A 24527-nucleotide genomic window follows, 5' to 3' on the forward strand; every position below is an offset into this window, starting at 1 on the left:
ATTTCTGACACGGACAAAATTCCCCAAGCACTACCCAATTGTTTGTGCAGTTCACGTCTGCAGACATTTGCTCATCTCCCATCAGAACAGGATCTGCACACGTGTTCACATTTTCTATTCCACATTTCTATTGTAGCGTAATGTATGTATGGAGCATAATATATTTGTGTATATTCTTTATCACCGCGGACACGTGAGGTAACGTTACTCATTTTATAACCTTTATGGTGTTATAGTCAATCGTGCTCATGTAGCCACATTCTTCTATTAGCTCTGTAAAACAATGCTAAATGCGTCAGAGAAGTATTATCTTGTGTTGCATTTTGAAGCTACCCTGGCCTTATGACTCTCAAGTGGTGCAGCGGTCAAAGGCACAGCACATCAGTACTAGAGGCGTCACTACAGACTCCCTGGTTCAAATCCAGGCTGCGTTTCCATCAAAATAAGTGCCTTATTACGTTATAATAGTTATAATAATAGTTTCCGTATGCCGTTTCTGCTGTAGCTGTAGATCATAATATATTCCTTATAACTGCGGACACGTGAGGTAACGTTACACATTTTATAACCTTTATGGTGTTATTGTCAATCATGCTTACCTAGCTACATTATTCTATTAGCTCTGTAAAACAATGCTAGTTGCGTCAGAAAACTATTAGCTTGTGTTGTATTTTGAAGCTACCCTGGCCTTATGACTCCCAAGTGGCGCAGCGGTCTATGGCACTACAGACACCCTGGTTCAAATCCAGGCTGTATCACAACTGGCTGTGATTGGGAGTCCCATAGTGCAGCGCACAATTGGCCCAGCGTTGTCCGGGTTTGGCTGGTGTAGGCCATCATTGTAAATAATAATTTGTTCTTAAATTACTTGCCTAGTTAAATAAAATAAAAATATGACCATGGTTTGTTTATTTGGTCTATTCAGCAAGCTCTGTTCTGCCCTGCCTTGCCCCCTTGTGGAGCTCAAAAGTTAGTTTCTTACTGTTATAACTCAAATCTGTGATTTTGTCAATGCAATAAACTATTTTTTTATAGCAGTGTTTATTATGTTACTTCTTTGTAGTATTGTTGTATTGCTATATCCTTATATTGTATTCTAATGAATAATTCCTCTTTATTCTGTACTTTCAGAAACCAGAAACATTATTTGCCAATATCATAACTGGAGCTGGACATCTTTGGAGCTGAAGAATGAGGACAGCTTTTGTATGCTAACGTACACTCCTTAACAGTTGTACTAGATGAAAACACAGCAAGAAAACACATATGCCAATATGTAATATTCATCTATTTTATTGCAGTACTGGTAGTTGGTTCAACAACTTGTTTTACTAGAGGACAAAAAACTGAATATGCATAACCCATATTTAATATCCATGCAGTGACTGAACAACAACTGCATTTCCACCCCCATCTCTAAGGCATAGTATCATGGCTGGTCACCTGTCAAGTCACATGTCAGGTCAGTCAGTCACCTATTGCTGCAGATGTGCTCAATAATGCTTGAGCATGTGATACTCCTCAAAGCATGGTGAAATACATAGAGGTGTATCACAAGCTAGACACATGTATTTTGTCATCTTCCTCTGCTTACTTCTCCTGGCGCCAGACAGGCAGACTTTGCAATGCCTCCGTGTGCGACTACCTTGAGAAGCAGTTTGAGGGACTTTGCAGGGAAAATGTCGTGCAGTGAGGCGTAGGGGATTGTCTACAGCAGGACGACCCCCAGTGGATGGGCGCCGAGGGGTGTGGTACTCCTCCAGCAGCTCTCTCATGAGGTTCTCTCTGTATTTTTGGTAGGTAATTACTTTACCTATGAGGGAGTGGGGAGGATGAGGAAAGTTAGAGGATGATGAGGCAGTGGGTAGGTGGGTGAGATATCGTCACTATAATTGCATAATGGATTTGTATGTGAACTGTACATCCAATTACAAAAATACCTTGTTCAGTACTCATCTCACCTGTTAGTTGGCGGTGAACTATGCTGCCGTTGAGGACAGCAGTGTCGATCAGATGGAAAAAATATCTTCTTATACCACTTGTTCGTTTTCCGTGTGCATTCCACAAAGCTGTTTATCATGTCTGCCTTATCCACGGCCCCCATTTTGAGGTTATAATCAAGCACACAATCTGGTTTGATCTTTCTCTCTCCGGTCAGGTGGTCCACCTTCCCTGTGGCCGACATGGTTGCAGTATGGACAGTGGAGAGGACATGGACGTCTCGCTTGTCATGCCACTTTACTGCCAGCTGTTGACCGTTCTCCTGGAACTCCACCTCCCCTCTCTGCATCTTCCCGCATCCGAATGCCGGCATCAACTTCCTGTTCGACCTGACTGTGCCACAGGCCCCTGTGCTGTTGGAGAGCAGATACTGGAAGAGTGTGGGACTGCTGTACCAATTGTCCACGTACAAAGTGTGTCCCTTGCCGAGATGAGGAGCCAGCATGGTCATCACCACGGACCCTGACACCCCAAGCCCCTCATAATGTTTGATGTCAGTGGTGGACCCTGTGTAAACTATAATATCCTGGACAAATCCTGTCTTCACGTCGCACATGACAAAGAACTTGACTCCAAACCTGTGCCTTTTGGAGGGAATATATTGACGGAACGCCAGCCTACCTTTCCATAACATCAGGGACTCATCAATGCATAGGTCCTTGTATGGCACAAAGACCCGACCAAATGCTGATGTCAGGCTGATAAGAACATTTCTTATTTTGTATAACGGGTCACTTAGGATGGCAGTAGCATTGTTGACAAAATGCAGGCATCGCAGCAGAACTAGGAAGCGATCTTGGGAAAAGAGGGAGGCAAAGAAGGGAGTTGCAAACATAGGATCTGTGCTCCAGTATTCTCTTAGCGAGTTCTTCTTTACTATCCCCATGAGAAGGACTGTCACCAGGAAGGTATACATTTCACTAATTGTGGTTGTCACCCATTTAGCGAGTTTCCCCCTCACTCCTGGCTCTCTCTTCTCCTGTAGCTCTAAGGCATAGCGATTGGTCTCCTCAACTATCTCTCCCACCAGCTCCTCTGTGAGAAACAACTTGAAGCACTCTGCCTCAGTTGGAAATGGCAAGGGGCATTGCACTCCAGACTGGGACTCGTCAAAGCAGACAGCAGGGCCAGGTGGGGTGAAATGACTGGTGGCCTTCCAGCTACCACAGAACTCCTGTACTTCATCCACTGTCGGTCTGCCTCCATCACCACCAGCATCTTCAAAGGGACCTGGTACTTCCTCAGTTGACAAGGGAAATTCAGATTCAGGGTTCTCAATGGCTACAAGGTTGAGGGGCAGCTCCTCACTGTCACTGTCAGAATCTGATTCCTGACTTTCATACTCAGACTCATTGTCAGAATTTTAAAAAATCTCCAGAATTTCCACATTTGTGAGTTGTCTCCTTTTGAAAGACATTGTTAATGCTACAGCTTAGCTCGCTAGCAACATACATAAACAACAACACTGAATGGCGCAGAGTGGGAGGTTACGTGGTTGACTGCCGGCACGCGCCACTTGTATCAATAAATCACTATCAGAAAATGTTTTGTGTGGTAATTATTTGTGTATTTACGATTTTAATCACATGTTTTCAATTCTAGGTGACAACTCATGCATTCCGATTCATGCACAGATTGTAATGGGCACATATTATGTGTGTAAAATACTTTTTTGAAGGTTGTACTGATTATGATGAGCTAAGCTAATTCCAGCTGTGTAGCCATGTTTGTTGACATACAATGCATTCTGGGATTCACATCTGTTTGACCAAAGATGTTATAACAAAATGAGGTGAGTAAGAGTTCACTAATTTTTTGAGGACTTCCGGAAATTAAAATGGTGGGATGTGAACGATGGTAGATGACACACCCCTTCAACATGCATACTACAAACAGACCAAACTCATCTCCTCTTCTCTTATTATCTTCGGTTTCTGTGAGGAAAAAATGCATGGCTGCGCGCTGAAACTAATCGTCGGATTACTTTCGATTTCTATAAAGTGTTTTACCTAGTTATTTCGATCAATGGTGAGCTCACCCGTGATGTGATTAATTATATATAGTAATTGCTATTAGCTAATTCATATTGTAGTTTACGTCAGCCGAGAGTTAGAAAATATGACTGCTTGTGTTGGGTCAATCTTTCCTCAGTGCTAGGACAAATGTAGCCTACATTTTTCCGGTTAGGATGATTGTGTTATGCTATATTTACTTCTGTGAATATCTGAACAATGCATCCAAAAATAAACTGCTGACATTCTGGACATAACTTTGTAAGGACTGTGTTTGTGTAAATCGTTTCTGAAAAAAGTGTGGCCAGCTCATTGTTGCGTCATTCGAAACGGCTGTTCTAAACGAGCATTCTAAATGAGTGTTCTAAACACTGTGATCGTATGCTTCAGGGACCACTGTAGAACGATCACACCCGTGTGATGGTACGTGAAAGGGTTAAAGCAAGGCCCCTGAACTCTCGTATTTTCTACGCTATGCAATGATATGGGCAGCGACCATGTAACGCTTTTACAACATACAGATGTGCGCTGGTAATCAAGGGGCAAAGTATTGACAGGCTTTCATGATGACGAGTTTGTCACATGACTGGCCTGTCTGGGTGAGGTTTTTTTCTCGCCTAAATGATCTGAATCTAGGCTAACAGTGTCTTCACTGACATTTTCAACCTCTGCCTGACCGAGTCTGGGATACCTACATGTTTCAAGCAGACCGCCAACGTTCCTGGGCCCAAGGAAGCGAAGGTAACCTGCTTAAATGATTAGTACCCCGTAGCACTCAATTCGGTAGCCATGAAGTGCTTTGAAAGGCCCAGTACATCACTACGGCCAAGCTTTTGTTATCTATGCATAGTCACTTCACCCCTACCTACATGTACAAATGACCTCGACTAACCTGTACCCCCGAACACTGACTCGGTACCAGTACCCCAGGTGGGTGATAAACATTGGTGGTGGACAAGGTTTTCCCACCTTACCATTCAAAGCACTTACCTTGGAAGTGTGTGATTTTGTGTGTGCAGAAAGAGTGAGTCTATAGAAAATAGTGTGTTTGTAAGAGTGTATGTGTGTGCGCCATAGAGACATTGTTGGGTGATCGGGTATCGGTCTCTGTTTGTGTCTCTGTCCTTGTCCCTGCCTCTGTCTCTCGTATCACAAACTGCAGACACTACCCAATGAAAGCTCATTTCTGGGTATCGTCTGGCCCAGTGGGTTTACTGTGGCACTCAAGTTACATTTTTTTGTCCCGAAAACTATAATGATTTTGTGAAACAAGAGATTGAACCTAAACAATAATCCAAAATCAAAACCTGTTAAGTCTTAGTAAAACATGAATCCCTTTATTAAGTCAATAAGAAAGCCCTGTAAAGGACATCAAAACACCAAGGCCCTTAGTCAATACTAATACCAATACATGCAGTAGGCCTACATGTCTTTCATATCATAAATCATATCATAAATCACAACAGTTACATCCCTACTCGGATTAGGGCCGGAACACAGAGATCTGATCCAATGGTATTTCTCTGAGGCTCATATGTTGTCAGACAACGTAAATTATGGCCAGAACCACCATTTGTCCATCATTTTTTTCTGACCGTCAAAAGTTGACAAGAAGTTGACTTTGGAAGCACTTTCAACATGCTTTGAACATTCTATTTCTAACTTGTCCTGATATGGAGATGTATGCTAACGTCCTTTTGAATGATATTAGTAAAACAAACTAAACCAAAATAAACTTGTTGTGCCTTTGTGTCTCATACCCCTCTGCTGCCCCTTCTTTGTGAGATTGGGGAATTGCAAGGTGATGCTAAAGTTAGGACTGCTGCTTTGTCACTAGTTATCACAGCCACAGAGTCAAAATTGGCTATATTGTCAAAATTAATGAAAGCAAAAATGTTCTTCTCAGTCTTCATTTAAGGTTAGGGTTAGGCATAAGTTTAGCAGTGTGGTTAAGGTTAAGGTTAGGTTTAAAATAAGATTTTTGGCAGAAAAATTGTTGCTCAGTTGGCAGCGCTTGGCACAATTCCCCGGACAACCCATACTTCAAATGTATGCATGCATGACTGCAAGTAATTCTGGATAAAAGCGTCTGCTAAATGGCTAATATATTATAGAAATAGGTGGGGTTTAGCCATAATTATGACTTTGTAGCTTTGGTAGCTAGTGACGATCAAACTGCTGCCCTCCGTTCAGGAAATAGGGGAGTTGCAGATGTGTACTGGAAATACTGCATTCCAGTGTTGAGATGGTTGTTCACACCTTGATGGTGCTGCAGCCTGGTGGTGAGATGGGAGCATTACACCTCGATGGTGTTGGCCATGCGCAGACAAAGGACTGAGTCGGAGGGGACATCCGCGGTGCTGATCTCATTCCCATCCAGACGAACCGTCCTCAGTTTGGAGAAGTTAATCACGTCCACGACACTACAGAAACTACCCAGGGTAAACTCTACAAAGAGAGAGGGAGAGAGCAACAGAGAGGGGAGGGAGACAAGTGTGGGAGAGAGCCAGCGAGAGAGGTAGAGACAGAGAGTGATATTGTTTACATTCTGGCATTCAAACAAAGAGCAAATGTGTTTCTTCAACTTCTAAGTGCTGCTGGAATCACATCATTAGACTATGGACGTGTCCTTCCTGCACCATTGTGTAAGGGCATCTGTGCACCACAACCACACTATGCTGCACCACAACCACACTATGCTGCACCACAACCACACTATGCTGCACCACAACCACACTATGCTGCACCACAACCACACTATGCTGCACCACAACCACACTATGCTGCACCACAACCACACTATGCTGCACCACAACCACACTATGCTGCACAACCACATCACATGACGTGTCCAAAGCACCTTCCCACCTACTGTAACCTACTTTCCCCCCAACCTCAATGGAGCATTGTCATTATGGACTTCAATGGAGCATTGTCATTATGGACTTCAATGGAGCATTGTCATCATGGACTTCAATGGAGCATTGTCATTATGGACTTCAATGGAGCATTGTCATCATGGACTTCAATGGAGCATTGTCATCATGGACTTCAATGGAGCATTGTCATCATGGACTTCAATGGAGCATTGTCATTATGGACTTCAATGGAGTATTGTCATCATGGACTTCAATGGAGCATTGTCATTATGGACTTCAATGGAGCATTGTCATCATGGACTTCAATGGAGCATTGTCATCATGGACTTCAATGGAGCATTGTCATCATGGACTTCAATGGAGCATTGTCATCATGGACTTCAATGGAGCATTGTCATCATGGACTTCAATGGAGCATTGTCATCATGGACTTCAATGGACAGCCAAGATGTTGTGTGCTCATACATGTGCATGTGTATGTTCTGCTTGCATGCAAACATGCATACTGTATACAGTTTAAGGATATGATATGTGGTTGCTGTTGATCCTCAGGGGCCTCCGTAGTTCATGTCATGATGAGATGACTCACAAATCAGTTTTGATTATGCTTAATTAGGTTGTCAGACATCACTAATTACACACACCTTTGATGTGGTTGGCCTGTAGGTAGAGGTGCTCTAGCGTCTGGCTGACGGGGGGGATCCTCTCCAGCTGGTTAAAGCTGAGGTCCAGCTCCACCAGGCCAGTCACGTTGAAGGTGTTGGGGGGGATGCCCTTGTCCGTCAGCTGGTTGTGGCCCATGCGAATGTATTGCAGCTGGGAGAACTTACTGAGGAATCCCTCTGGGACAGCGCTGATGGCATTAGACTCCAGGTACAGCTGGTGGATGTGCTCTGGAAGGCTGTCTGGAACCTGGAGGGGTCAGTCAGTCAATCAATAGATCACTTGATCAATCAATACAAATGTATTTATATATTGTGTTTTTACAAAAGTATTTTTGACTAAGTGCTTCACAAAGAGAAGACAGAAAAGTGAAATACGCACACACACACACACACACACACACACACACACACACACACACACCCGTTACACTACAGTACCTTTTTCAGTTTGTTGCCGCTGATGTCGAGGAGTGTGAGTGAGTTCAACCCCCTAAGAGATGTGCCCATCTCCGTCAGAGCGTTGCCATGGAGATACAGGATGGTCAGGTTGTCCATGCCCTCCAGGGCCTCTGGTGTAATCTAGGCAACCACAACAAAACACACTTTATTGAAATGATTGCATAAAAACAGTGATGAGGCCCAGAACGCTTGTGGTCTTTCCAAGAGTGTGTTTTTTTACATGCCTCTTTGACACTTGATTGAAAAACATCTGGATGCACTTCACAATCAAAATAAAGACTGAATACAGATGAAGAAGAATAAAAGTGTTTGAAAGTGCAGCGGTGATGAAGGGTCTGAATGATGCCGTTACCTTGTTGATGTTGTTGTTGTTGAGTCTGAGGTCTCGTAGTGAGCGTGGCAGGTTGGGGGGAACACCAGTCAGGTTGTTATGTTGTAGATACAGACGCTCCAACCCTTGCAGCTTGGCAAACGCCTGGAATACAATGATGAAAAAAGTATGTTATAACCTATGTAATGATTGGTTGATCGAAGCCTAGTGTAGTGTAGTCTAGTGCTGTATTGTGACGTGCAGTGAAGTGTCATGTTATATAGAGTAACCTACCCTCTTGCCGATTTTGTCTGTAGACAGCGTGTTGTGATGCAACATGACCCAGACTAGGTTAGTAGTGTTAGCCAGGGCGGAGTCTGGCAGGGCGGTGATCTCGTTGTGCTGCAGGTACAGGTACTTCATCCTGGAGGGCACGGTGGGCATGGCTGTCAGCCCCCGTCCGTCACAGTACATAGCGATGGGAAAGGAGGGCGGGCAGTCACACTCATCAGGACACTCCCCCCCGGTGGTGTCGGCCAATAGGGATCCCTCGTTGTAACCGCGACCATGCAGGGCGGACAGCCAGAGAAACGGGTCCTGCCTGTCTGGCATGGCAACGGATAGCGCCATGATGCATACCAAAAGGAACACGCACACACCGCGCATGGTCACACACGCAGGAAAGAACTCACACACAAGTCTGCTGCAGCTAAGAGGAGAGAAAGAGAGGAGACTTACCCAGAGTTCAGAAATGTGAGTTAAACATACCTGAAGATCCTGGAAAATACTCCAAATGATAATCATCAACCAACCTGAATCTACTGTATAAAAAAGGGGCCCAAAGAAATGAGAGAACATTGTAAAGGACCCATACTCTCCCATTGGGAGTTGAAACTCATAAATTACCATCAAGACATTTCTCTGCCCCCCTTTGTAAAAACAACACATATGAAAGTAATGCATTCTTGCTGCCAAAGCTTTAATACATAATAAACTCCTGGAATGACCGGAAAACGTAGATGCTAAACATCAAAACACCATAACCAAAGAAAAACCCAAGTCAAATGTTATCTATCAAAATGTAATCTATCACCACATGAAAAGAGAGGAGAGCTACAGGGGATCAGCACACACACACACACACACACACACACACACACACACACACACACACACACACAAAACAGATATGAAAACAAGCCAAAGAGCAGCTGCCCATCCAAACAGCAGGCACTATTGACTCAACACTAGATATACTGCATGTTAAATACTGTACAATACTGCAGGGGCAGTATTTAAGGATCTTTCTTCATCAGGTAATGGATCCACAGAGGAGAATGTAAAAAAGAGAAGACTATATAAATTAATGTACACTCAGAAAAAAGGGTTCCAAAAGGGTTCTTTGGCTGTCACCACTGGTAGAACTCTTTTGTGTTCCATGTAGAACTCTCTGGAAAAGGGTTCGACAGCCCAATAGGGTTCTACCTTGAACCAAAAAGGGTTCTACCTGGAACCAAAAAGGGTTATATGATGGGGACAGCCAAATAACTCTTGTACAGCTAACCTTGTGGGGATACACAATTCAGTCCCATTAAAAATATTATTTTTAACCCCTAAACCTAACCCTAACCCTAATCTTAACCCTAACCCTAATCTTAACCCTAATCCTAGCTCCTAAACCTAATTCTAACCCTAACAATAATTCTAACCTTAACCATAAACCTACTAGAAATAGCATTTCACCTTGTGGGGACCAACAAAATGTCCCCAGTTGGTAAAATGTTTGTTTGTTTACTATTCTTGTGGGGAATTCTGGTAGTTAAACACATCCACGCACACACACACACACACACACACACACACACACACACACACACACACACACCCATACAATATTTGTGCACACACGCACGCACGCACACACACACACACACACACACACATACAATGCTCATGCACACATGCACACACACACACAAACACACACACACCTACCTACCTGACCAGTGAGAACCAGTACCTCTTGAGTCCCTCTTGAGAGGCTGTGCAGGACTGAGAGGGTCTTTGCCAAACACTTTATGAAAACCTCTCTCTCCTTCACATCCTTCCCTCCTCCATCCCCCTCTCCACCCATCCATTCCATTCCTCTCGACCCCCCCCACTCTACTTTTGCTAGCGTCCCCCTGCCTTTTCTTTCCTCCCTCACCCTTTCCTGTTACCACACACAACCCTGCCCATCTGCTCCCTCCTCTCCTCTGCTGAGTGTCTCTGTTCTTGTCTCAACAGGCATAGTGTTTGGTTGTTCAGAACATAAGAAGACGATCGCTGAAAGAAGCTGAATACTGTATTTGGAAAACACATTCAGATGCTGTACTCTACTGATTCTGCAAAGCTGTTCAACCATGAAACTCAATAGAAACTGAACAAAATTCAAACTGACGTAAAAGCATTCCAAAAAGACCACAGTATCGTCCTTCTCCTGAATCTCTTTGGCCTTTCTCTACTTTCCTCACTCTTTATCTCTCTCTTTCCCTGCCAGGGCTCTCTTTATCTCTCTCTTTCCCTGCCAGGGCTCTCTTTATCTCTCTCTTTCCCTGCCAGGGCTCTCTTTATCTCTCTCTTTCCCTGCCAGGGCTCTCTTTATCTCTCTCTTTCCCTTTCTGCCCCTCTTCCCCTGTCAGGGCTCTCTTTATCTCTCTTTCCCTGTTTGCCTCTCATCCCCTGTCTGCCTCTCTGAATCTCTCTCTACCCCTGTCTGCCTCTCTGAATCTCTCTTCACCTGTCTGCCTCTCTTACCCTGTATGCCTCTCTTTATCTCTTTCTTTACCTGTCTTCCTTCTCTGTATCTCTCTCTTTCCCTGTCTGCCTATCATTATCTCTCTCTTTCCCTGTCTGCCTCGCTTCCCCGTATGCCTCTCTGAATCTATTACTTCATCTGTCTGCCTCTCTTACCCTGTATGCCTCGCTTTATCTCTCTTGTACCCTGTCTGCCCCAGTTAGTCTATCTCTTTTTTCCCTGTATGCCTCTATCTCACTCTTTACCTGTCTGCCTCTCTTTCTCTCTATTTCCCCGTCTGCCTCTCTTCCACTGCCAGCCTCTCTTTATCTATCTTGTACCCTGTCTGCTTCTCTTTACCTCTCTTGTACCGTCTGTCTCTCTTTATCTCTATTTAACCTGTCTGCCTCTCTTAGTCTCTCTTTTTTCCCTGTCTGTCTTTCTTCATTTCCCTCTTTACCTGTTCTCCTCTCTTTATCTCTCTCTTCCACTGTATGCCTCTCTTTATATTTCTGCCCCTGTCAATCTCTCTATCTGCCTGTCACGCCCTGGTCTAAGTATTTTGTGTTTTTCTTCATGTATTGGGTCAGGCCATGGTGTGGCATGGAGTTTTTGTATTGTGGTGTGTTTTGTCTGGGGGTTTTGGTGTGTATGTTAGTGGGATTGTAGCTTAGTAGGGTGTTCTAGGAAAGTCTATGGCTGTCTGAAGTGGTTCTCAATCAGAGGCAGGTGTTTATCGTTGTCTCTGATTGGGAACCATATTTAGGCAGCCATATTCTTTGGTTGTATTGTGGGTGATTGTCCTGTGTCTTGATGTCCTTGTTAGAGGTTAGTAGACACATGTATAGGCTGTTTTCGGTTTTCGTTTAGTTTATTATTTTGTAGTGTTAGTGTTTTGTCGTGTTTTAAGTTTGTTTAATAAAGATGAATCGCAATCGACACGCTGCAGTTTGGTCCGACTCTCCTTCACCATATGAAAACCGTGACAGAATCACCCACCACCAACGGACCAAGCAGCGTGTCAACAGGCAGGAGCAGCTGCAGTGGGAGAGGCTGCACCACCTGGAGAAATGGACATGGGAGGAAGAACTGGACGGTAAAGGACCCTCGGCTCAGCCTGGGGAATATCGCCGCCCCAAGGAGGAACTAGAAGCGGCAAAAGCGGAGAGGCGCTGGTATGAGGAGGCAGCACGGCGACGTGGATGGAAGCCCGGGAATCAGCCCCAAAAAATGATTGGGGGGTGGCTTACAGGGAGTATGGCTACGCCAGGTAGGAGACCTGCGCAAACTCCCTGTGCTTACCGGGGGGCTAGAGAGACCGGGCAGGCACCGTGTTATGCAGTGGTGTGCACGGTGTCCCCAGTGCGGGTGCATAGCCCGGTGCGGTATATTCCAGCTCCACGTATCGGCCGGGCTAGATTGAGCGTCGAGCCAAATGCCATGAAGCCGGCTCTACGCATCTGGTCCCCAGTGCGTCTCCTTGGGCCGGTGTACATGGCACCAGCCTTGCGCTCAGTGTCTCCGGTTCGCCTACATAGTCCAGTGCGGGCTATTCCACCTCGCCGCACTGGCAGGGCGACCGAGAGTATTCAACCAGGTAAGGTTGGGCAGGCTCGGTGCTCAAGAGCTCCAGTGCGCCTGCACGGTCCGGTCTATCCAGTACCACCTCCACACCCCAGTCCTCCGGTAGCAGCTCCCCGCACCAGGCTTCCTGTGCGTGTCCTCGGCCCAGTACCACCAGTGCCAGCACCACGCATCAGGCCTACAGTGCGCCTCGCCTCTCCTGCGCCATCGGAGTCTCCCGCCTCTCCTGCGCCGTCGGAGTCTCCCGCCTCTCCTGCGCCGTCGGAGTCTCCCGCCTCTCCTGCGCCGTCGGAGTCTCCCGCCTCTCCAGCGCTGTCGGAGCCTTTCTCCTCTCCTGCGCTGCCGGAGTCTCCAGTCTGCCCAGCGCCGCCAGTGCTCCCAGTCTGCCCAGCGCCGCCAGTGCTCCCAGTCTGCCCAGCGCCGCCAGTCTGCCCAGCGTCGCCAGGCAGCCAGGATCCGCCAGAAGTGCCAGTCAGCCAGGATCCGCCAGAAGTGCCAGTCAGCCAGGATCCGCCAGAGGTGCTGTCAGTCTGTATGAAGCAGCCAGAGCTGTCAGTCTGCAAAGAGCTGCCAGTCTGCAGGGTGCTGTCAGTCTGCATGGAGCAGTCAGAGCTGTCAGTCTGCATGATGCAGCCAGAGCTGTCAGTCTGCAGGGAGCTGCCAGTCTGCAAGGAGCTGCCAGTCTGCAAGGAGCTGCCAGTCTGCAAGGAGCTTCCAGTCTGCAAGGAGCTGCCAGTCTGCAAGGAGCTGCCATTCTGCAAGGAGCTGCCAGTCTGCACGGAGCCGCCAGAGCTGCTAGTCTGTAAGAAGCCGCCAGAGCTGTCAGCCTACATGGAGCAGCCAGAGCCGCCAGTCAGCGTGGAGCAGTCAGAGCCGCCAGTCAGCATGGGTTAGTCAGATTCTTCCAGATCTGCCAGTCAACCAGGCTCTTCCAGATCTGCCAGTCAGCCGGGATCTGCCAGATCTGCCAGTCAACCGGGCTCTTCCAGATCTGCCAGTCAACCGGGCTCTTCCAGATCTGCCAGTCAGCCGGGATCTGCCAGTCAGCCAGGCTCTTCCGGATCTGCCAGTCAGCCAGGCTCTTCCGGATCTGCCAGTCAGCCAGGCTCTTCCAGATCTGCCAGTCAGCCAGAATATTCCAGATCTTCCAGTCAACCTGGCTCTTCCAGATCTGCCAGTTAGCCAGAATCTTCCAGATCTGCCAGTCAACCAGGCTCGTCCAGATCTGCCAGTCAGCCAGATTCTTCCAGATCTGCCAGTCAGCCAGAATCTTCCAGATCTGCCAGTCAACCAGGCTCTTCCAGATCTGCCAGTCAGCCGGGATCTGCCAGTCAGCCAGGCTCTTCCGGATCTGCCAGTCAGCCAGGCTCTTCCAGATCTGCCAGTCAGCCAGAATCTTCCAGATCTTCCAGTCAACCTGGCTCTTCCAGATCTGCCAGTTAGCCAGAATCTTCCAGATCTGCCAGTCAACCAGGCTCGTCCAGATCTGCCAGTCAGCCAGATTCTTCCAGATCTGCCAGTCAGCCAGAATCTTCCAGATCTGCCAGTCAACCAGGCTCTTCCAGATCTGCCAGTCAGCTGGGATCTGCCAGTCAGCCAGGCTCTTCCGGATCTGCCAGTCAGCCAGTCTCTTCCGGATCTGCCAGTCAGCCAGTCTCTTCCGGATCTGCCAGTCAGCCGGGCTCTTCCGGATCTGCCAGTCAGCCGGGCTCTTCCGGATCTGCCAGTCAGCCGGGCTCTTCCGGATCTGCCAGTCAGCCGGGCTCTTCCGGATCTGCCAGTCAGCCGGGCTCTTCCGGATCTGCCAGTCAGCCGGGCTCTTTCCGGATCTGCCAGTCAGCCGGGCTCTTTCCGGATCTGCCAGTCAGCCGGGCTCTTTCCGGATCTGCCAGTCAGCCGGGCTCTTTCCGGATCTGCCAGTCAGCCGGGCTCTTTCCGGATCTGCCAGTCAGCCGGGCTCTTCCGGATCTGCCAGTCAGCCGGGCTCTTCCGGATCTGCCAGTCAGCCGGGATCTGCTGGATCTGCCAGTCAGCCGGGATCTGCCGGAACTGCCAGTCAGCCGGGATCTGTCAGTCGGCCCGGATCTGGTAGATCCATCAACCTGCCTGAGCATCCTTTCACTCCTGAGCTTCCTTTCACTCCCGAGCTTCACCTCAGTCCCGAGCTTCACCTCAGTCCCGAGCTTCACCTCAGTCCCGATCTGCTCCTCAGTCTGGTGGGTGAGGACTACTAGGCCATGGTTGGCGGCGAGGTTGGAATATCCAGGGACGCAAGGAGAGGGGACTAAGACATTAACTGAGTTGGGTCCACGTCCCGCGCCGGAGCCGCCACCATGGACAGACGCCCACCCGGACCCTCCCTATTGATTTGAGGTGCGTTCGGGAGTCCGCACCTTAGGGGGGGGGGGTTCTGTCACGCCCTGGTCTAAGTATTTTGTGTTTTTCTTCATGTATTGGGTCAGGCCAGGGTGTGGCATGGAGTTTTTCTATTGTGGTGTGTTTTGTCTGGGGGTTTTGGTGTGTATGTTAGTGGGATTGTAGCTTAGTAGGGTGTTCTAGGAAAGTCTATGGCTGTCTGAAGTGGTTCTCAATCAGAGGCAGGTGTTTATCGTTGTCTCTGATTGGGAACCATATTTAGGCAGCCATATTCTTTGGTTGTATTGTGGGTGATTGTCCTGAGTGTCTTGATGTCCTTGTTAGAGGTTAGTAGACACATGTATAGGCTGTTTTCGGTTTTCGTTTCGTTTATTGTTTTGTAGTGTTAGTGTTGTCGTGTTTTACGTTTGTTTAATAAAGATGAATCGCAATTGACACGCTGCAGTTTGGTCCGACTCTCCTTCACCATATGAAAACCGTGACACTGCCTCTTTGTCTATCTGTGCCTTTCTCTGTGCCCCTCTCTATCCATCTCTCTTTTCCCAGTGGAATCCTGCTGGTTTTGATGAGAGGAGATTGGATGGGCAGCTGTCAGGAGATAAAAAAAAACAGAGAGATGGAGAGGGATAGGTAGGATAGATGAGAAGGGAGACGATGATGAGAGAAGAGAGCAGACAGTAGATACAATATACGTAGGATATATTTTTTTAAATGCCCGTTTTGCATGTTATTTTGACGTGAATACGTGTCACATATCAGTTTGCAGACAATGTAAAACAAATACAATAATTATTGACATAACCTCTTCAACCTATGGGGGCGCTATGTCATTATTGGATAAAAAAACATGCCCGTTTTAAGCACAATATTTTGTCACGAAAAGATGCTCGACTATGCATATAATTGGCAGCTTTGGAAACAAAACACTCTGACGTTTTCAAAACTGCAAAGATATTATCTGTGAGTGCCACAGAACTCTACAGGCGAAACCAAGATGAAACCTCAAACAAGAAATGAGCAGAATTTGAGGCTCTGTTTCCCATCGTCTCCTTATATGGCTGTGAATGTGCCATGAATGAACCTAAGCTCTCTGCCGTTCGTCCAAGATGTCTGCAGCATTGTGACGTATTTGTAGGCATATCATTGGAAGATTGACCATAAGAGACTACATTTATCAGGGGTCCGCCCGGTGTCCTGTGTCGAAATTATTGCGTAATCTCTAGGTCCATGCGCGTTCCATTTCTTCAGAAGAGAAAGTCAACTGCCACGATGGATTTATCGTCGATAGATATGTGAAAAACACCTTGAGGATTGATTCTAAACATCGGTTTGCCATGTTTCTGTCGATATTATGGAGTTCATTTGGAAAAAAGTTCGCGTTTTAATGACTTAATTTTCGTTTTTTTTTCTTACCCAAACGTGATGGAGAAAACGGAGTGATTTGTCAACACAAATAATCTTTTTGTAAAAACTGAACATTTGCAATCTAACAGTCTCTTCATTGAAAACATCTGAAGTTCTTCAAAGGTAAATGATTTTATTTGAATGTTTTTCTGGTTTTTGTGAAAATGTTGCTTGCTGAATGTCAGGCATAATCCTATGCTAGGCTATCAATAGTGTTACACAAATGCTTGTTTTGCAATGGTTGAGAAGCATATTTTTGAAAATCTGAGATGACAGTGTTGTTAACAAAAGGCTAAGCTTGAGAGCAAATAGATTTATTTAATTTCATTTGCAATTTTCATGAATAGTTAACGTTGCATTATGCTAATGAGCTTGCGGATAGATTTACACAATCCTGGATACAGGTTTCTTTCGTAGCTAAACGTGACGCAGAAAACGGAGCGATTTGTCCTAAACAAATAATATTTTTGTAAAAACTGAACATTTGCAATCTGAGAGTCTCCTCATTGAAAACATCTGAAGTTCTTCAAAGGTAAATTATTTTATTTGAATGTTTTTCTGGTTTTTGTGAAAATGTTGCCTGCTGAATGCTAATGCTAAATGCTATGCTAAATGCTACGCTAGCTATCAATACTGTTACACAAATGCTTGTTTTGCTTTGGTTGAGAAGCATATTTTGAAAATCTGAGATGACAGTGTTGTTAACAAAAATCTAAGCTTGAGAGCTAGCATATTGATTTCATTTCATTTGCGATTTTCATGAATAGTTAACGTTGCGTTATGGTAATGAGCTTGAGGCTGTATTCACGATCCCGGATCCAGGATGGCTCGTCGCAACAGGTTAATAAAGCCGCATACCAGCATGGTCTCTTTTTTACGTTCTTGAGTAAGGCAGCTCCAAAATGCAGGTGTTTCAGCCTGATGATGCCCATCCAAGAAGGCTCATGGTGATTGGCCACAGATAAAATTGTCAAATCACATTATATCTACTGTAGTTTTGATTGGACTGATCATGACAACATCATACTTTCAGAATCTTAGCTAGCAAGCTAAACAATCGGTCAACATCATGAATCACAATCTGCAATCTACTGGCAAATCCTTTTCAATCCTTGTCATATGAAGAGAAATTATAGATCAAACGTATCGAAGCTCATCGGCCATTGGACATAAACATTACACAACAAGTTGGTCATCGCAAATTCAACAATGAGTGGTTTGGAAGGAGTCAGTGGCTAAATGCAAGCGTTCACATTCAACACCATGGGCCAGTAAAGATGGAATACATTGGCCATGCTGTTAACCTGTTGAGTGTAGGGGGCAGTATTTTGATGTTTGGATGAAAAACGTACCCAAATTAAACTGCCTATTTCTGAGGCCCAGAAGCTAGAATATGCATATAATTGTCAGATTAGGATAGAAAATACTCTAAAGTTTTAAAAACTGTCAAAATATTGTCTGTGAGTATAACAGAACTGATATTGCAGGCGAAAACCTGAGGAAAATCCAACTAGGAAGTGCCTCTTATTTTGAAAGCTCCCTGTTCCATTGCATGCCTTCACTCCATTTAAAGGGATATCAACCAGATTCCTTTCCCCATGGCTTCCACATGGTGTGAACAGTCTTTAGACATAGTTTCAGCCTTTTATTCTGAAAAATGAGCGAGAACGATCACATCGCTTCAGTGGATGGCTGGGTGCCAGCAGAGTTTTGCATGCACAACAGCTTGGAGCAGACATTTTCTCTCTCTCTCCTATTGAAAAAGCTACGGTCCGGTTGAAATATTATCGATTATATATTGTAAAAACAACCTGAGGATTGATTATAAAAAACGCTTGACATGTTTCTACGAACTTTACGGATACTATTTGGAATTTTCATCTGCCCCGTCGTGACCGCTCGAGCCTGTGGATTTCTGAGCCAAACGCGCCAACCAAAGGGAGGTATTTTGGATATAAAAATAATGTTTATGGAACAAAAGGAACATTTATTGTGTAACTGGGAGTCTCATGAGTGCAAACATCCGAAGATCATCAAAGGTAAGCAATTCATTTTATTGCTTTTCTGACTCTAGTGACCAATCTACTTTACTGCTAGCTGTTTGTAATGTTTTGTCTGCTGAGAGAGATGTCCGTACATAAACGCTTGGTTTGCTTTAGCTGTAAATATTTTTTGAAATCTGACACGCCAGGTGGATTAACAACAAGCTAAACTGTGTTTTGCTATATTGCACTTGTGATTTTATGAAAATTAAATATTTTTTGTAATTTAATTTGAATTTGGCGCTAACGTGATGGGTGCGCCAAGAATTAATCCAGTATAATTTCTGCCGTGGAAACTTGGAACTGGAAAATCTCAAACTTCAGTGAGTTCAAGACAATTGAGAAAAACGAGAAAAACGAGCTACTATCGGGAAAATACATTTTGAACGGTTATCCAACTCAGAATTCCAATTCAGGAACTTGGGCCTCATTCTAGAGCTCCGACCTGAAAATCACTGACGTCCTGATTCGACCTTGTTTTTGTTTTTTTGTTTCCATTTGTCTTGAAAGCACCATAAATCCAGAGAATGACACACTTCGATGAAAAAGGGTGGTGACAGAATTTGCCCAGAAGAAGGACTGCGGTGCCACCTTGCTGTTCGAGTCTGCACAGCACAATCGTGAGTCCATAAATGTATTCTATGCTACTGCATAAATGATGTAATATGCCAGGGATATATTTATACTGTAGCTAAGCTGTTATTAGTCCATGTGCCTCACCCTAATAATTTGGTCCCTTCCCCCTCATAACTTAGCCTACTGTTACGATGGTGGTGCACATGTAGCCTATAGCCTGTTTTAGAGAAATTTCCTCATTGAATATTGCAAGAGTGGAAGGTGCCTCACTAAGATAAGGTAGGTGCAGGAGTCAGGAGCAGGAGAGCACTGAAGTCCAAATAGTAAAATATTTATTTGGATGTCCAAAACACAACAAAACTGGTCAGGAAAGAAACCCGACGAAGGCGCCCAACAAAACAGGAACTCGAAGTGACAACAGGAAAAAAAAAAAAATCTACTCCTAAATAAATCACAACGGCACAAAACGACTGTGAGAATGGCCTGTGGCGCAATGCACCAAACAAACACAGAAATAATCCAGCACAAAATAACAGCAGGCAACGAGGTTAATGAACCCACAGAAATGAACTCAATAGAACACAGGTGTAAGAAACAGACAGACACATACGAAAAAAGAAAAATGGATCCGTGGTAGCTAGTAGGCCGGCAACGACTACCACCGAGCACCTCCCGAACAGGGAAAAGGAGAAACCTTCGGTGGAAGTCGTGACAAAGAGCTGTCATTGTTTGCGTATATGGCCCTTTTATTCATCCTACGGTTCTGGCTTGGTGTACAGGGAAATGGCCCATGTTCTGAATTAAAAGTGCCGAACCAATAGTTACAGTTGAAGTCAGAAGTTTACATACACTGAGGTTGGAGTCATTAAAACTCGTTTTTCAACCATTCCACAAATTGCTACAATTTTTCTGTAGACCTCCACAAGTCTGGTTCATCCTTGGGAGCAATTTCCAAACGCCTGAAGGTACCACGTTCATCTGTACAAACAATAGTACGCAAGTATAAACACCACGGGACCATGCAGCCATCATACTGTTCAGGATAGAGAAGCATTCTGTCTCCTAGAGATGACCGTACATTGGTGAGAAAAGTGCAAATCAATCCCAGAACAACAGCAAAGTACCTTGTGAAGATGCTGGAGAAAACAGGTACAAAAGTATCTATATCCACAGTAAAACAAGTCCTATATCGACATAACCTGAAAGGCCGCTCAGCAAGGAAGAAGCCAGCTCCAAAACCGCCATAAAAAAGTCAGACTGCGGTTTGCAACTGCACATGGGGACATAGATTGTATTTTTGGAGAAATGTCTGATGAAACAAAAATATAATTGTTTGGCCATAATCACCATTGTTATGCTTGGAGGAAAAAGGGGTATGCTTGCAAGCCGAAGAACACCATCCCAACTGTGAAGCACAGGGGTGGCAGCATCATGTTGTTTGGGTGCTTTGCTGCAAGAGGGACTGGTGCACTTCACAAAATAGATGGCCTCATGAGGCAGGAAATTTACGTGGATATATTGAAGCAACATCTCAAGACATCAGTCAGGAAGTTAAAGCTTGGTTGCAATTGGGTCTTCCAAATGGACAATGACCCGAAGCATACCTTCAAAGTTTTGGCAAAATGGCTTAAGGACAACAAAGTCAAGGTATTTAGAGTGGCCATCACAAAGCCTCCTTAATCCTATAGAAAATGTATGGGCAGAACTGAAAAAGCGTGTGCGAGCAAGGAGGCCTACTGGAGGAATGGGCCAAATGGGCCAAAATTCACCCAACTTATTGTGGGAAGCTTGTGGAAGGCTAGCCAAAATATTTGACCCAAGTTAAACCATTTAAAGGCAATGCTAACAAATACTAATTGAGTGTATGTTAACTTCTGACCCACTGGGAATGTGATGAAAGAAATGAAAGCTGAAATAAATAATTCTCTCTACTATTATTCTGACATCTCACATTCTTAAAATATAGTGATGACCCTAACTGACCTAAAACAGGGAATTTTACCATGTTTAAATGTTAGGAATTGTGAAACTGAGTTTAAATGTATTTGTCTAAAGGTGTATGTAAACATCCGACTTCAACTGTGTATATATGTCACGTTCTGACCTTAGTTCCTTTGTTTTGTCTTTTGTTTTAGTATGGTCAGGGCGTGAGTTGGGTGGGTTGTCTGTTAGTTTTTCTATGATTTTCTATTTCTGTGTTTGGCCTGATATGGTTCTCAATCAGAGGCAGCTGTCGATCGTTGTCCCTGATTGAGAACCATATTTAGGTAGCCTGTTTCCTATTGTGTTTTGTGGTTATTTTCAGTCTTTGTGTCTGCACCAGATAGAACTGTTTCGGTTTTCACTTTGTTGTTTTGTTTTTGAAAGTGTTCAGTTTCATTAAAATAAGATGAACACTAACCATGCTGCGCTTTGGTCCTCTCCTTCTTCCCAAGACAACCGTTACAATATATATATATAAACTATATATATATATATATAAAACTCAGCAAAAAAAGAAACCTCCCTTTTTCAGGACCCTGTCTTTGAAAGATTATTCGTAAAAATCCAACGAACTTCAGATCTTCATTGTAAAGGATTTAAACACTGTTTCCTATGCTGGTTCAATGAACCTGAAACAATTAATGAACATGCACCTGTGGAATGGTTGTTAAGACACTAACAGCTTACAGACGGTAGGTCACAGTTATGAAAACTTAGGACACTAAAGAGGCCTTTCTACTGAATCTGAGGAGGACTGCAGATGTGGCCAGGGCCTAGAATTGCAATATCTGTACTGTGAGACGCCTAAGACAGCGCTACAGGGAGACAGGACAGAGAGCTGATCGTCCTCGCAGTGGCAGACCATGTGTAACAACACCTGCACAGGATCGGTAAATCCAAAAATGACAGGTACAGGATGGTAACAACAACTGCCCGAGTTACACCAGGAATGCACAATCCCTCCATCAGTGCTCAGACTGAGAGAGTCTGGACTGAGGGCTTGTAGGCCTGTTGTAAGACAGGTCCTAACCAGACATCACCGGCAACAACGTCGCCATTGGGCACAAACCCACCGTCGCTGGACCAGTCAGTACTGGCAAAAGTGCTGTTCACTGACGACTCGTGGTTTTGTCTCACCAGGGGTGATGGTCGGATTCACGTTTTATCGTCGAAGGAATGAGGGTTGCACCAAGGCCTGTTCTCTGTAGCGGGATCAATTTGGAGGTGGAGGGTCCGTCATGGCGGTGTGTCACAGCATCATCGGACTCAGCTTGTTGTCATTGCAGGCAATCTCAGCGCTGTTCGTTACAGGGAAGACATCCTCCTCCCTCATGTGGTACCCTTCCTGGAGGCTCATCCTGACATGACCCTCCAGCATGACAATGCCACCAGCCATTCTGCTCGTTTTGTGCGTGATTTCCTGCAAGACAGGAATGTCAGTTTTCTGCCATGACCAGGGAAGAGCCCGGATCTCAATCCCATTGAGCACGTCTGGAACCTGTTGGATTGAAGGGTGAGGGCTAGGGCCATTCCCCCCAGAAATACCAGGACCTTGCAGGTGCCATGGTGGATGAGTGGGGTAACATCTCACAGCAAGAACTGGTAAATCTGGTGCAGTCCATAAGGAGGAGATGCACTGCAGTACCTAATGCAGTTGGTGGCCACACCAGATACTGACTGTTAATTTTGATTTTGATCCCCCTTTGTTCAGGGACACATTATTCCATTTCTGTTAGTGTCACACCCTGACCATAGCTTGCTTTGTATGTTTCTATGTTTTGTTTGGTCAGGGTGTGATCTGAGTGGGCATTCTATGTTGTGTGTCTAGTTTGCCTGTTTCTGTGTTTGGCCTGATATGGTTCTCAATCAGAGGCAGGTGTTAGTCATTGTCTCTGATTGGGAACCATATTTAGGTAGCCTGTTTGGTGTTGGGTTTTGTGGGTGGTTGTCTCCTGTGTCAGTGTTTGTACCACACGGGACTGGTTTCGGGTTTTCACATTTATTGTTTTGTAGTTTGTTCATGTATAGTTTTCCTTATTAAAAAACCATGAACTTCAACCACGCTGCGTATTGGTCCGCCTCTCCTTCGATGGAAGAATCCCGTTACAGAATCACCCACCACAGCAAGACCAAGCGGCGTGGTGATAGGCAGCGGCAGCAGGAGCAGCGAAGTATGGACTATACTACTTGGGAGGAAATACTGTAGACAGGTGGGCGGTCGACCCAGGGAGAGTGCCGGAGCCCGCCTGGGATTCGCTGGAGCAGTGCGAGGAGGGTTATAGGACAATGGAGTTGGAGAGACGAGTACGGCGACGCGGAAGGAAGCCCGAGAGTCAGCCACAAAAATGTCTTGAGGGGGGGGGCACACAGGGAGTATGGCGAAGCCAGGTAGGAGCCCTGCGCCAACTTCCTGTGCTTACCGGGGGCTAGAGAGACCGGGCAGGCACCGTGTTATGCTTTGGAGCGCACGGTGTACCCAGTGCGGGTGCATAGCCCGGTGCGGTACATTCCAGCTCCGCGTATCGGCCGGGCTAGAGTGGGCATCGAGCCAAGTGCCATGAAGCCGGCTCTACGCATCTGGTAGATGCACTATTGTAAAGTGGCAGTTCCACTGGATGTCATAAGGTGAACGCACCAATTTGTAAGTCGCTCTGGATAAGAGCGTCTGCTAAATGACTTAAATGTAATGTAAATGTCTCCAGTGCGTCTCCTTGGGCCGGCTTACATGGCACCAGCCTTGCGCACGGTGTCACCGGTTCGCCTGCATAGCCCAGTGTGGGCTATTCCACCTCGCCGCACTGGCAGGGCGACCGGGAGCATTCAACCGGGTAAGGTTGGGCAGGCTCGGTGCTCAAGAGCTCCAGTGCGCCTGCACGGTCCGGTCTACCCAGTACCACCTCCACGCACCAGCCCTCCGGTGGCAGCTCCCCGCACCAGGCTTCCTGTGCGTGTCCTCGGCCCAGTGCCAGCACCACGCACCAGGCCTACAGTGCGCTTCGCCTGTCCAGCGCTGCCGGAGCCTTCCTCCTCTCCAGCGCTGCCAGAGCCTTCCTCCTCTCCAGCGCTGCCGGAGTCTCCAGCCTCTCCAGCGCTGCCGGAGCTTTCCTCCTCTCCAGCGCTGCCGGTGTCTCCCGCCTGTCCAGCGCTGCCAGAGCTGCCAGTCTGCAAGGAGCTGCCAGTCTGCATGGAGCAGCCAGAGCCGCCAGTCTGCATGGAGCAGCCAGAGCCGCCAGTCTGCATGGAGCAGCCAGAGCCGCCAGTCTGCATGGAGCAGCCAGAGCCGCCAGTCTGCATGGAGCAGCCAGAGCCGCCAGTCTGCATGGAGCAGCCAGAGCCGCCAGTCTGCATGGAGCAGCCAGTGCCGCCAGTCTGCATGGAGCAGCCAGAGCCGCCAGTCAGCCAGGATCTGCCAGAGCCGCCATTCAGCCAGGATCTGCCAGAGCAGCCAGTCAGCCAGGTT

At 46.2% G+C, this 24527-nt stretch overlaps 2 protein-coding genes across 2 annotated transcripts; both read right to left on the reverse strand.

Annotated features, from left to right (window-relative positions):
* Positions 1–1723: 1723 nt before the first annotated feature.
* On the reverse strand, positions 1724–3418 carry LOC135561242 (piggyBac transposable element-derived protein 4-like). Its single transcript, XM_065002653.1, has 2 exons — positions 1962–3418; positions 1724–1813 (listed from the first exon to the last, which is right to left on the reverse strand). Exons 1-2 carry the CDS (start codon positions 2915–2917, stop codon positions 1810–1812), a joined length of 960 nt encoding a protein of 319 aa, XP_064858725.1. The 5' UTR covers positions 2918–3418; the 3' UTR covers positions 1724–1809.
* Positions 3419–5328: 1910 nt separating this feature from the next.
* Positions 5329–10432, reverse strand: LOC115142516 (fibromodulin-like). The gene is made up of 6 exons (XM_029682041.2): positions 10326–10432; positions 8621–9035; positions 8369–8491; positions 7996–8136; positions 7537–7804; positions 5329–6461 (listed from the first exon to the last, which is right to left on the reverse strand). Exons 2-6 carry the CDS (start codon positions 8990–8992, stop codon positions 6310–6312), a joined length of 1056 nt encoding a protein of 351 aa, XP_029537901.1. The 5' UTR covers positions 8993–9035; positions 10326–10432; the 3' UTR covers positions 5329–6309.
* Between the last annotated feature and the right edge of the window lie 14095 nt (positions 10433–24527).

Source organism: Oncorhynchus nerka, linkage group LG2, assembly GCF_034236695.1.
Source record: "Oncorhynchus nerka isolate Pitt River linkage group LG2, Oner_Uvic_2.0, whole genome shotgun sequence".
Taxonomy (NCBI): Eukaryota; Metazoa; Chordata; class Actinopteri; order Salmoniformes; family Salmonidae; genus Oncorhynchus; species Oncorhynchus nerka.

Bases quoted from the DNA above. Each gene is read 5' to 3' on its own strand.
- LOC135561242 (XM_065002653.1), bottom strand. From the start codon at position 2,917: ATGTATACCTTCCTGGTGACAGTCCTTCTCATGGGGATAGTAAAGAAG.
- LOC115142516 (XM_029682041.2), bottom strand. From the start codon at position 8,992: ATGCGCGGTGTGTGCGTGTTCCTTTTGGTATGCATCATGGCGCTATCC. The intron at 8,492-8,620 runs GTAGGTTACTCT...ATTGTATTCCAG, and splicing joins CAGACAAAATCGGCAAGAGG to GCGTTTGCCAAGCTGCAAGG. The intron at 6,462-7,536 runs GTGTGTGTAATT...CTCTCTTTGTAG, and splicing joins ACAGGCCAACCACATCAAAG to AGTTTACCCTGGGTAGTTTC.